The 14093-nt window shown below is 37.9% G+C and overlaps 1 protein-coding gene across 5 annotated transcripts in view; it reads right to left on the reverse strand.

Moving 5' to 3' along the window:
- The window catches only part of TMEM241 (transmembrane protein 241), a 55422-nt gene that overhangs the window by 33012 nt on the left and 8317 nt on the right, over positions 1–14093 (reverse strand). For 4 of the 5 annotated variants that reach the window (XM_051775499.1, XM_051775492.1, XM_051775481.1 and 1 more), the window contains exons 4-10: positions 12492–12573; positions 9350–9427; positions 7910–7935; positions 6167–6218; positions 4992–5040; positions 2931–2976; positions 1900–1935 (exon numbers count right to left, since the gene is read on the reverse strand). In XM_051775499.1, the coding sequence (XP_051631459.1) occupies positions 1900–1935; positions 2931–2976; positions 4992–5040; positions 6167–6218; positions 7910–7935; positions 9350–9427; positions 12492–12573 (369 nt within the window). The remainder of the gene's footprint in view (positions 1–1899; positions 1936–2930; positions 2977–4991; positions 5041–6166; positions 6219–7909; positions 7936–9349; positions 9428–12491; positions 12574–14093) is intronic. The other variant, XM_051775488.1, reaches the window with a different exon arrangement.

Raw genomic sequence — 14093 nt, forward strand, 5'->3', positions numbered from 1 at the left:
AAGCCAAACAAAGAAGCATCCAGTCTGCTACCTCCTCTCAGTCACCTGTTTTCCAGCAATTGCTTTGCACCATCATCTTATAAGCTATGCTGACCTTTAAGCCTCTTATTGGTGAAAATCTTTGGAAGATTTGATAACAAATTTTTGTTTTTAAGTAGATGCTGAAAATAGCCATCTTCCAATTTGCACAAATCCATTGTTGGATTATTTGTTTGTTTGGGTTTTTTGTAAAAGGAAAAGTTTTAAAATACATACCATTGCACCTCACAGCTCCTTAGCAAGAAGTTTCTCCCTTTCAAAAGCTTCCAAATAAACAATCATACTTTCCATGTAATGTGGAACTCCTGCTCTCTGCTGGACACAAGTTCACAGACTACAAAGGACCATGATCGCCGATTAACAGAGAAGACACCCAGCCCTGACTTTTCAAACAAAGCTGTAAATTTAAGACCTTCAGCCAAAATCTGAATTTAAAGGTTCAGGCCTATGTGCAATTTTCAACTAAAATGACAACTGAAAGCCATATTCAGGCAACTGCCAAATGAAAAATCAATTGATTTTACTGCTTGTTTAATTATTTTCCCTTCAACACAGAAAACCAGCTACAACTCATTCAAGACTTCATGGGTTATTTCTGCATGTGGCAGCTATTTGCAAATTCCACAACTAATTCTTCCAAAGTTTCAATAAACACATCTACCTCCTTTGCATAAAACTGCTTTGCTTTGCATTTCATAGTGCATTGCATAGACGGAAAACAACTGATTTAAACAAGAGACCACTTCAAGCAAACTGATATTCAGATATTATCCACGAATGGGACCCTGGTGAATAGACACTGGAATCATATAGAGGCAAAATCACAGGCCTGCATTACTTATGTATCGAAACAGCAGATTTGACTGAACTAAGATAGAAAGAGAGGCACTGTTATCATATGGATGATGTTACAAGATAAATGGGAACTGAAGTGAAGCAATGTTCCTACACTGGTGTCTCTGATGTGTTCCTATCAATGATCTTTCATGTGGTCATACATCTAATCAAACAGAGAAGTACAACTTTACTTTTGTTATGCTTATTCCTAACTTCTGCTCCCTCTTTCATTCCTTTTGACTACCCTTTCTTTGAATTTATTATTCATATTTCATAGTGTCCCCATATGACTTTAGCTACCATCCTAAGAAGACGCCAACATATACAACATATGGATGGAGGAGAATGGGCATCCAACATATGGATGAAGGAGAATCTAATCAAGTTTCTATATGCCCTGCTTCAAACAAAGCCTCACCAAAACCCAACAGAAGCCAAGTACACTGAATGTTCTGACTTGTGTGGCTCTTTGAGGAAAGGATTGAATTTAAAAATATGGTCGGTGACTCAGGCTCTTTCACTTGCTAAAAAATAACAAGCCACTTTTATATCTCCAAATCAGAAAAACAACTGAAAGTCTGAATTACTCAATCCCACTAACAGCACTCTGAACAATCAGTTACTGCTCATGTTCTTTGCACACAGTACTTTTGTAATCACTACCTCCCCTTCTGGCAATTTTGTACAAGTTTTATTTTCTGAAGTGGGGTATTGCCAGGGAGTTACTCTGTAAATATTATTTCTGGAAATGATAGATCACTTGTGCACATGGTGATTTAAAAATTCATAATTAACACCTCGTTACCTTCCCAGGTGTATATTGGCATATCCATCCATAACCAGAGCCAAAAAAATTCATCTGCTAAGCCATTCAGCTTAGCACTGTTCTTTCAGTGAATGTCCTTCTAAATTAATACATTTAAGTAGTGGTAGCTATGAGTTTCCTCAACAAGCCACGGTTGAAAATGAAAACATATACCACATAAAACCAGCTATGGTGTATCAAAGACTTATTCATTTTACCTGAATACATAGTTGATGTACTGTTGGTCCAGATCACTGGGAGAGGAGGGAAAGAAAAAAAAGTGCTTGTTTAGCAAAGCAGTTCATTTGGTATAAGAGATCAGTATATTAAGCAGTATTATAACACTATAATATTCCATTATATTAATTTATATAATATAGTTAGGTAATAGTAACATTATATTATATACATAATGAATATAATATAGTAATAACTTTATCGATATTAATAAATTAGCTAAATTCTCAATTAATCAGCATATTAATTTACACATAATTCACATATTATTTGTTGTTACTATGTCAGTGAAAGTCTCATTTAAAGTGAAGTAAAATGAGACTGACTAAAATTTAGAACCTTTAACCAGAGATGGAAAACGGTTTTGAAATAAATGAGGTCATCCATATTCTACAGAGGCAGATATTATGAACATATACATAATATGCAGTGGCAACAGATCCATCTCCATCTATACAGACAACTGCAGATTACAGACACTCTGAACATGTAGTGCCATCTGATTCTAAGACTACTATTGCATGGTTGGAGTTCTAACAAGCAAACGGGATTAGTGAAAGGTTTCAAGGTGCTTAAGGCACTTGGCCATTCCAGTCCTGTGGTAAGTCAGCAACTGCTGAACACTTCTGAGACTGTCACAAAGGGAAGTACTGACAGATTCAAACCGTGCAGCTTTCCACATGAACACAAATTAACATTGCCTCTTAACACCTGTGCCAGTAATTAGGGGTTCTTTTTCCAGGACTGAGTCATCACCCTTGGATAACACAACGTTTAAAACTAATTCAGTGTCCCAGTTAGCAGTACAACTATCAATAACCACATGCTATTGTTACCAACAATAAATAAGGCTCCTCTTGCAAGGGAAGTCATTAATGATTAACCAAGAGTGGCCCAGCTCATGCTGATAATGCAGAGATCCCTACAGTTTACCTGACTGCTACACAGATGTGTTTCTAAGCCCCTTTGATAGCAATCTCTTTCTTTGTAAAAGAATATGAAAACACACTACCTTAAGGAGCCAGGTTTCCACAACTTGTGAAATACTTTGTAAACCCCTGTAATTGAAATGACATGTGTAATTGCCATAACATGCAATCATTCTGACAAACAACAGCTTGTTTGGCCGTGGTACTGGCAGACACGAACCCCTCTGAATTACAGTTTAGCAACACGGCACAAAGGATTCCTAAACCATGAGTAAAATGAACCTATCGCTTCAAATTAATAGTTTTCAAAGTGTTATCATCTCAGAGTACAGCCATGCTTTGTGGTTCTGCTAATTCTTCTGAGGAAGAAACTTCTAGCTCACAGCAGCTACAAAGGAGAGTGTGTGTGTGTACGTGCTTTTGTGTGTAAATACATACAGAAAAGTGTCACAGAATGGGTTCTTCAGCCCACTCGATTTTGGGGATAAGTTCTGTGACATATTAATCTGTGTGGACCCCTACGTAGAGCTGTTGGCTCTGAGCTATCTTCACTATTTAAAGTTCTCTCAGCTCTAGCATCTCCAGGTTCTTTACATTTTTGACCCACCCACCTCTTGGTTAGCTCACCTTTCTATTCTGGGTAAAGCTTTAAGCACTCATAGAAGAAACAATACAGCTTCAGGCTCTATTTTTTCAGACTCTTTCTTCAAGGCCTTGGGGTATTTTTTTTTTTTTTTTTAATTCACAGAGAGAACCGGAACATGAAAATTAAATCCAGTAGAACACTGAAACAGATGTACCCAATTCTGCCTCTGCTAGACAAGGCGAAGGGTAGAACACATGTCCTTTCTCTAATGCCCTGTCTCGATAAACTTAATGCAGGAAGCTGGTTCATCTGTTTGCCCTTTCTTATAGCATCTTTATTTCAGTTGATAGGAAATCTAATTACACAAAAACCAACAGTCAAATCAACAACCCTCAAAACCAAAGAAATGGAAAGAAGCTATATTTTGAGCATAAACATTTTGTTGGCACTTCCTACACGTCTCAAACACTCAGAAGAACCTTTCTGAAGATTCTCTAAGCAGTTTTCCACCTCCATGACCAAGCACTGCTTTACAAGTGAAACCACTTGGCTTTGATAAAGCAGTAACATCACTCATTACATCAAATAAGTATTTGATGTGAAAAAATCCATAGCTTCTACTTTTTCCTAAATGAGTAAATGTTTATATATATATAATATTTCCTAGAGGAAAAAACCTCCTATTTCACATTTGTATATTAACAACATTTTAGAATGGGATCTGTAGACCTCCTCTAGACACGAATACATATAAACACATTACCTCTGCCCTGAAAATTTTACAATTTGAATAGAAGAAATAAAGAAGGAATCATCCTTAATCTGCAGATAAGACTTAACATATGAATGAGTCACTCAGTCTATAGGACAAGTAAGAATCAAATACAAGTTACTGATTATCCACCCAAATGCTCCAAAGGACACAAATCTCCTAGTTAAAGGTTACTACTCTTGTTTTCTTCAGATTTTCTGGGTCTGACTGTTTCTAGCTTTTCAGGGAAGAGTTATGATTTATCTGAATCAATGTTTAGTCTGAAAAAAAGACAAAAGAAAACCTGATGGGTTATGCGACTCACTGTTAAAATTCTTAAAAAATGCGTATGATTGCCTAAAAAACCCCAGCATTTCAACATCCTTCCTCTGGGACCATATTCCATGATATTTTAGAGTATTTTTGTCAGTTTTTAAATAAAATCTGTGTGTGCAATAAAGGTCTAACTACAAGTTATTGTTTGCCTTTTTCATGTTTATTCTCCTCTTAGAAAGAAGTGTCTCTCAGTAGGTAACCACTAAAAAACAACCAGAAGAGCTTAGTGCTGATTAAAATTGTATGTGCATTTTCTCATCCACGGTTAACAGACTGCAATACCTAGTTTATTCTGATGTTGTTTTCAACATAAAAGCTATAATAGGAACGCATTTTCTTATGTTTACTGATCTTCATTCTTTCCAAGCGTTTCTTACGTAAAGAATCTCAAATATCGGTAATTTCATAATAAAGCTCATTTCTCCGAAATATTTTCTCTTCCTAAGTCTTTTCTTAAAGAAAATTACTTACCAACACAGACCAAGTGAATTAGAGCCCATAAATAACCACTTGGATCAAACTGCAATAAAGAACATCTACATAAATAAAAACATGTTCATGTAAACATACATATTGTGATTTCCCTGCAGTTAACTTCCCAAAGCAAGTACAGCGAGTTGGAGCAATGCTAAAAGGAAAGAGAAGATGACTAAAGAAGACTGGGAAGACTGAAGTTCTTCCTGTCCCCCTTAGAGACCTGGCATATGCCAGTTACCCAGGTTCTCAGCTTGTCTTGACAGGGATGGTTCTATTTCCTTCCATTATGTACAACATTTTAAACAATCCAATCATATAGACCTCAGTCTGTTTAGTCCTGTATTGGCAATCAGGGAGGAGCAAAAGGATCAGAGGATCATCACTAAGGTGTTTATCATGTCTCCTTTCTCCTCTCAGCCTCTGCAGCAGCTAAGGCTCCAACTAATCAGAGTATCCAAAAGAGTGCTTCAAACAGACATCTGCCCTTGAACAAAGCAGGCCCTCTTCACAATCAATGGGTAAAACCAAATATTTTGAGAGGAGACATTTTAGATGTCTGCTTTCAAGGGAGATGAATCATATATCAGAAGTTCCTGCTCTGCTCCATGGACTATGCAGAGCTAGTGCAAGTGCAATGCTTCCGATGGCCACATTTGATCAGATGAATCCAGACAAGTTCCAGATTCATCCGACTTCAGATATTAACTGAAGTGTCTAAAGCAAGGAAGCGGCCTTCATAGGTCTCCAAATGAGAATCTCCAATGAAGAAACCTTTGCTGGATGGAGCACTCTCTGGAGGTACCTCCTTTCTTTCTCCAGTAGCTACAGAAAGTGTGTAGAATGAATACAAAACTAGTTTAGGAACCTTCTGAAAGTACATGCAATTAACTCAAACCTAAGTGATTTGCTGTAAGCCCTGTAAGAAGTAAAATCATGGTTTCCCCAGCCACCATCTTCACCAAAGAGCTGCATGTCCAGACTGCTCAGAGGTTTTACCATGATGCAAACACAGTAAAAACAGCATGACTACAACACAGCAACAGGAAACATTTACAGTTCCTTCACAGGAATCCTACCCTAGCTTACAAGTAAAAGCTGCATCCCTCGTATCCTAACACAATGTCACACATCAAGGTCTAACTAGAGCTGCTTTACTAAGCAGAACTCACCTGTGTGTCACACAAAGGAAGGCACACTGCTGCTGCCAGGAGGAACAGCACACTGTGGAGAAGAGAAAAAAAAACCCACAAGATCAAAAGCTTGCAACTTGGATTTGTACTCTCAGCAAAGTAGAGGCACTGACACTTCAGTTTTTTATTCTATATTTAAAAAGCAATTTCCGCCACCACAATTAAGTTTTACTTCATGCATTCTTTGTAACTCATACACAGCAAAGTTGTATGGAACAGAAGCAGCAAAAAGCATCTCAGAAGTGATGAAATCAAGTTTTTTTGGTAGAGAATATTATTCTTCACTTGCCATCTGGCTTCCCTAGGCTTCTTCAGAAAGCCAAAATCAACCAATTTCTGTCTGAATGGCTACCAAAAACTTCTTTTATTAAGGTGAACTGCCTGTTACAATAATTCCAGCAGAAGTGACTCCCTTAAAAGTAGTGGTGTTACTCCAGAACACAGAGCAAAGTGAAAATGAGAGGTATTACACTAGAAATGGTTTAAGGACAATGTAAGTCCTCTCCTAATCCACTGACTTAAATAAATTCTCAACCTGTGGCTGAGTCAGTATTTCTTCACGCTACACTGAATATCCTGATGTTGAATTTCTGTGGACTGTCACTATTAATAATAACATAGACTTGGGTTGGGAGTTTATTTTCCTGCTCTCTAGGGGCATAGGAAAAGACAGAATAAAGATTATAAAAAACTCCAGTATCCTTGACAATAATCCAGTGGTGAAGACAAGGCCAGAGTAAGTTAGATAATGGAAATAACAGGAAGAAATTAGGAAGATAATGCCTCTAAGTATACTAAATAGTAACCCAACATTATCCATTCTTAAGTACAGCTAAAAGATTACAGGATGTGGAGAATAACAAGTGTGCTTTCTTCAGGGACGTGGGGGCATAGAATGAAACTTTAATACATGGCTGGTTGACTTTTGTTTGTCCTTTTCTATCTCCTTTTTGAAGCCTAAACAACCAGGGCCATCAAGGGTTGGTAGGTTGTGTAGCTTATTATCACTGAATCACAAAATCACTGAGGTTGGAAGAGATCTTTAAGATCATCTGGCCCCCAGTACCCAGTACCACCATAATCACCCCTAAACCATCTCCTCAAGTGTCACATCCAGATGCCTCTTGAACATTTCCAGAGACGGTGACTCCATCACCTCCCTAGGCAACTTATTCCAATGCCTAACCACTCTTTCAGTGAAAATTTTTTACGGATATCTAATCTGAACTTTCCCTGGTGCAACTTAAGGCTATTTCCTCTCATCCTGTCACTTCAGACATGGCAGAAGAGACACACTCCCACCTTGAAATTAATTATTCTAGCAGAAATAGATATTATTTACCTTTTATTTCTCACAAAAGGCATTTTTAGTTATTTTCTAACACATTAATCATCTTTCTGATAATGTTTATGATCACCCATTGGAACTTCAAACCTGGTTTCCATCTCCTTTCCAAAAACGTTATGAGCACTGCTTTTTCATTCAGGAAGACTGGTCTTCTGTCTTTTTTTATTTTTGTAAGAAGAAAAAACATATCGATTCAAGTAATGGTTAAAAAAAGTTTAAAAATATTTAATTACTCCTATGTTGCAACTTAGGCTCACCACCCACAGGAATGTGCCTGACATTCTTCATTGTTCTGGTGCCATTATCTGAAGCAAATAGAGAAGCTGGAGCCAAAACAAGTCTGAATCTGAATGTGAGTAGTTTTAAAAGCTTACCTACAGACTTTCAGATGAGAGGTCTGCTGTAAAAAAGAAAGTATGATTAAAAGATTAAAATTTAACAATAAAAATGGTGAAATAGTCCTTTCTCCTTCCAAAAACTGGAAAATGATGATAGCTGATCTTATTGCACCAAACACATTAAAACTTCAATTAGCAGCATTCAACAGCCCATTACATTTGAGCATGGCTGAGCAAATTTAAACTGGAAAAGAAGAATCAGGATTACGGATTAGCCTACTTCAACTTGATTTATATTTTCAGATTACTTACCAGCAGGTAAATCTAAAACCAGCATGAACTTTATACCTCGTCCTCAAACTTAACTTGAATTATACCAAAACTGTGTCATGTATGTACTCAAATACTGAGTTTTCTTAATTAGGTACTAATTAGGTACCTAATAAAAGATATCAGTCAAATCAGTCTTGATCTAAACTCATGAAAGATTCCCAATTTTTTGGTACAAAATTATTCCTGAGAAGCTTCTCAGCAAGGCCTGTCTTTGCATTATCCTTGTCTGCAGTGCTTTTGTTTTTAAAGAGAGGAATCATAAGCATGTGACATAGAAGGAAAATATGAAACACCTTGACAGGGACACTAATCAGAGGACAATGTCACAGGGACATAGTATGGTACACACTCTTATGTCCCTTAGGCATAACCTTAGTGACCTCTTCTGTTTGTTACAAGTAGTAAACATGGGTCATTTATTTCTATACAGACAACAGATATAATGAATGGAAGATCCCTTTTACAGCAAGACAGAGGTCACTGTAAAAATGACTTTGTGATGAATGATTTCCCCGTGTTAGCTCATACAGCAGCTCTTTAGTCAATTAGAAAAACATTTCAAGAAAAGCCTAAAAAGAAGGCTTCCTATTACGGTTTGTGAGAAACAAACTCAGCTCTTACTAAAGGGTGCAGGAATTATTTACTTGACTTTCACAGGTCTTAGGGCAGATTCTCAAGAATTCAAAACAAATTTAAAAATGCACTGTTCCTCCTGCATTTCATATGGAGATATGATCTATCTATAATCATACAACACACTAGATATATTATACTGGTTAGATATAAGGACCCAGTTCTTCTCCCTCTCAGCTCAAACAATGAGATTTTTATGTGGGGACATTAAAATTATGACAGAGAGGGAATATTAGTTTTCAAAAGGAAAAAACAAGCAGGATCAAGCCAGTCTTAAAAATGCAGATGAAACTGGTGATACACATATGCCCTGTTTCATATCTCGTATCAGTATAGATACCTGCCAACAGCAAAACTCTCTCTGGGTATCACTAATGACCAGCTATCACAGAGAGACTAGAAAAGCACACTGTACTAATGCTGCTTGTATTAAAAGAAATTAAGTATCTTGTTATAGGGCAGTTATATCACAGTAGTTACCTTGAATGTATCAACAAACAGATCAATTACCTCTTTCTGCACAAACTTCTGGAACCCACAGGTTATAACTTCTGCTGCGTTGTGCACAGTGAGGAACACTGGGATTGGCTGCCGTTGGGAGAGAACAAAAATGCCCAAATCAACCCAGAACAGTCACACACATAGCAAGGGGCACTACTCCTAGAGACAGCTGTCCCACATGTTTGTGGTTTGGGTTTTTTGTTTTTTAAACTGTAAACCCGTGCCATATCTCCTAAAAGGGACTTAGACCCATTCCAATCATTACCACATGGCACAGGCATCTTTAAATGCAGGCCCTGCTGTAGCACTGCTTGCTGCTTCTCCCACTTTTGAGTGCTCAGCCAGTTTGTTTGTACACAGCTACCTCAGTAAGATTTGCTCCAGGTTTCTGCCTCTAGTTTTCCTTCTCTGATCCAGCATCTGCACCCTCCACAGTAAACAGTTCTCATTAGTTTTCCCATCTCTGTCTACTGGTACTAAGAATACAGTGTGACTCCTAGCAACAGAATTGCGGGCAAGATGACTTTAGGTGATTGCTTTCAGTTACTGCTAGGAAGAGATGCCCAAAATTAGGGTAGAAATGCAATAGTTCAAACACAAGTGATGTTGAAATTGTACTCACTGAGGCATCTGGACACCATCCCAACATGAAATCATTAAGAAACAAAACCCAGTGATAACAATAATGAATCAAACACTCATTGCCGGAGGCAAACCCAACCAGAATTAGTGGTTCATAATACTTCCTCCAAATCAGATTCATGGTATCTCATACAGTTGAAACAGAAGCAATTCTCTGCTCTGATTAAGATAATGTAAAGACTAAGTCAGTTTAGGAAGCAGTATTTCCCCACTTGTGTATAGTATTTAAATCACATAAGTAGAGAATGAGGTAATTTCTCAGTGATGTCCATGTTTTTAAGTATCAGGTGATATAAGCAGCAAACATCTCTTAAATCGGACTTCGCGTTCAGAAATCTGTATTTTCTGTAATTTTCTTTTCTTTACCATGAAGCCAGATAAGTATCGCTAATTAAACATTTTAAGTCATAATGACAGCTGAGGTGGATCCATAAACACAGGAGTTACACCAAGGTAACTTCTAACATCTTTAAACTAAAAAGGAACAAAAATCACACAAACAAAACAGTTTCACCAGTTCTGAAAGCCAGTTCTCAACTGAGAATATAAAACCAGAAGTATACAACATGAGCAACCTGAGCCTGACATAGTAATAGGAAATACAAGAAATAGCCATAAACAAGGAAAGTTGACAGCAGAATTTACATTCTTCCTTTTGTGAAGCCAATTTGTTGGGTTTTTCTTTCCTCCTCTCTGCTTTTGGCTCTTCCAAATGTGTTTTGGAGCCAACAATGGCTCCAGTTTGCCTAGCCCAGTTAACCTTCTCCATATGTCTATTGCCTTTGATGTGACTATTTCTTGAATTTGTGAGAGGGTTATGAAAAGAAAGGTTTACTGGTTGGGCAGGCAGGGTGAATTGACTCTGTACAAACCTCCCCTCACAGCTCTGCATACTTTTGTTAATGCATCACAGTCCAGAGCTAAGCAGTCCTCCTCCACTTCCACCCCTGAACCCTTGGGCAGGGGAGACTGCCAGCACCTCTCGGGAAAGGCACAAACAGAGATAAAATTGTAGCCCTGCCAGTATACAGGAGTGTTTGAAAGTGGGTCTCCTTGGATTTGATCAAAAAAGTGTACATAAATTCTGCTTCAGGAATAAACTTGCTTAATTCAAATATGCTCCCAGTCCCAGTACAAGGCAGTACATAATAACTACGACCTAAGACTACTTGTCCTTTTGTCTTTCCTCCTAAAACGGCCACAGACTTAGGCCTCTAAATCCCCATTCAGGTACAACAAAAAGCCATTCAGAAATCGGAGATTCTCCTTAAGAAAGGTTTGGGAAATAAATCAAAACCATTCATAGCCCCTCTGCCACTCCAGTGCAGCTCACTCATGAATGACCAGAGCAGGAACAGGAGGGAAACACAGTAACTGACTGCATGACTAGGAAGTAAGAAGAAATAGCAGAGAGGATGTGATTCATAACTCCTCCACCACCCAGGTGAGCAAGCAGAAAAGATGCTGCTGCCAAGGCTTTTTGCTGTTTCCAGGCAAGGCTCTTCTCATGGATCTTTGCTCGCTTTACACCAGAGAAGGCCAATGGAACTTCGTTTGACAAGGAACCAAGAGGAAGCAAATGCAATCACCCTGAGACAGAACTAAAGTGGAAGCAGGGGCTTCTGAGCACAGGCCTGTGTTTTCACAAGATTATTTGGTTCCAAGATGAGGCCTCCAACCTTGTTTATGAGGACAGAGACCACCTGTCCTTTTCTGCTCTGCCTCTCTACTGAGATGTTCAAGGGATCACTACAATCAGAATCCTGTAAAAAATTCCCTTTTGATCTTCTTCGGGGTTTAGGAGCTGACAGGAGCAAGCTGGCTCTAGAGTTACAGTAAGATGCACTGACAGAATGCAGAAGGGAACTAGTGCAGAATTTGGGCTTGCAGACTGCATAACAGCAGTAAAACATTATTATTTTTAAAAAATTCGTGTCACTAATTTATTTTATTTTTTTAAGAAAGACTATATAATTTAAGTATAAAGCATTCAAGTTTAATGAAAGCAGATTTGACATCTTGTAAACATTTGATAGGTTATTATGATGCAAATGGATCATAAAACTGATTAATCTAACCATTCCCATAATCTCTTTCCAACTTTCAATTTATTTTTTCAAATCCGGTAAAGAAACAAAAAGCTCTCACTGAAATGGTCTTCATCACTTTCCTGGATGGATTTCCCACAGATCCCACAGTCTCATTCCCCCTTTTGCAAAGTTGCAGCTAATAAGTTCTTCAGCTTCTTCCCTACTTGCAAATTCAGACCACTGAGGATCTGTTCTGGAAAGATGCTGAGTCCTTTGGACTGTCACAGAGATGCTTTTTGATACTTCATAGGACTGAACCACTGCTTTAGCACCATTAACAATCGATGTATTATTTAAACCCCTCCTCCCTCCTTTCCCCTCAACCCAGGAACAGCATTAAACACCATGGATGAAGGGAATGTTCTCTGTTTACAAAGTAGAGATAATAAAGAATTGACTTCTACTTGTGCATTTCTTACCAGTCTAGACAGTGATCTAGAGCCAGCATAAATGATGCCCACAAAAAGTACTGAAGCAGGAAGCCATGACAGGATTTCAGACCTGTGAAAACAATTAAAATCTCATTATTTCACCACATTCTGTTTACATACAGTCAAGAACAGTTGCTTGCAAGGAATATAATATGTATATATGTACATAAATTTCAAATGTGTGCATATTAAAGTCATTGTCTGATTGTTCAGTATTCCTCCAATTTACTACAAATCCAAGTCAGAAATTATTCACTTCATCTAATCCAAGAGAGGAACTATCTGCAGATATATTTTTTTCTTTTACTCTTTCCCTGGCTCCTCTCTCTCCAAAATTGTGTTGGTTTGTCTTTTTCCTTAGCAATTACTTGCACTGGTTTTAAAGGAGAGAAATTTCAACTAATTTCCTTGATGTTCTGTGAAAGGAACAAAAACTGACAAATGAAGGCATTAAATGGCGCATTTGCACAGACAGCACACATTTTCACTATGTACAAATACACTTGGCCACCCACACATTCATTTCTCAGCCAGATTTACAAAGAGATTCTTCCTAAAGATCAGATTGTCTCTGTGGGAGCCTATCTCTTGAGATTTCCTAATGATATTCCTTTGACTAAGCCAAACTCCTGGAGGCAGTTTGACAACTAATGGAGGAATGAAGTCATCAGATTGATCTGATTAATTTTTTTTTAGCTATGGTTGTTGCAGCAGGGTCAGGTTTCAGTTCCGAGAAGGGGCTTCAGAATTGGCACTTTTCCATTTTTTTAAATCTTGTTACTTAAGGGGAAAAAGGGACCAGGTAGGTGGTAAATTTCAGAGAGAATAATGGAAGACTTTGAGCAAGGGAAGAAAGGAAGAGGTAAGGGCCTGAATCAAAGGCTTCCCAGGACTGAAGTCATGGCTAATCCATTAACTCTTCCCAAGTTTTGAATTAAAGTCAAGAAAAAGTTAGCAAATAATGCTGGTTCTCCAAATAAAACCAAACTGCTTGTAGTTCCTTATTTGCATTACACTTCCAACTAGTATGTAAGACTTAAAACGTTAATTACAGGTACCGCTACACTACTACACTTCATGGAACACAAGAAAAACAGACCACTAAATAATGAAATCAGAACAGTATGAATGAAAATAAAACATAAAGATACATGCAATCACAGACAAGGAAGAAACCATAAATATCACATTTCCTGTTATATGATTTTCCAAGATACTCAATCAGAAACCCAGGGCCACGAATACAATCTTTAGATCCTTTCACTGGCATAAATATTTGCTCTGGGTCTTCTTGAGTAGTCACCATAATTTTTTATAAAAACGCTGTTCCTTTTAAGGTTATTGACTTCAACTGGAACTTCATCAAGACCGAGATCTAAAACTGTCATGCCTCATTACCAATGAGTTCACATCAGACACCAACAAAAATACCCGCCGCCCTATTGGAACTGCAACAAATGGAAGGAAGGGGGAGGGAAGAAAAGAAAGCAGGGCCGAGAAGATGAAAGGAACACATGATGAAAACCGAATTTTCATTTAGAACATAAAAATATCATTCTTTCATGTTCCCCACCACTAAACTGTAGGAAT

This window comes from Manacus candei, unplaced genomic scaffold (assembly GCF_025592945.1).
Source record: "Manacus candei isolate 608988 ecotype Guabito, Panama unplaced genomic scaffold, ASM2559294v1 h1tg000008l, whole genome shotgun sequence".
Classification (NCBI taxonomy): Eukaryota; Metazoa; Chordata; class Aves; order Passeriformes; family Pipridae; genus Manacus; species Manacus candei.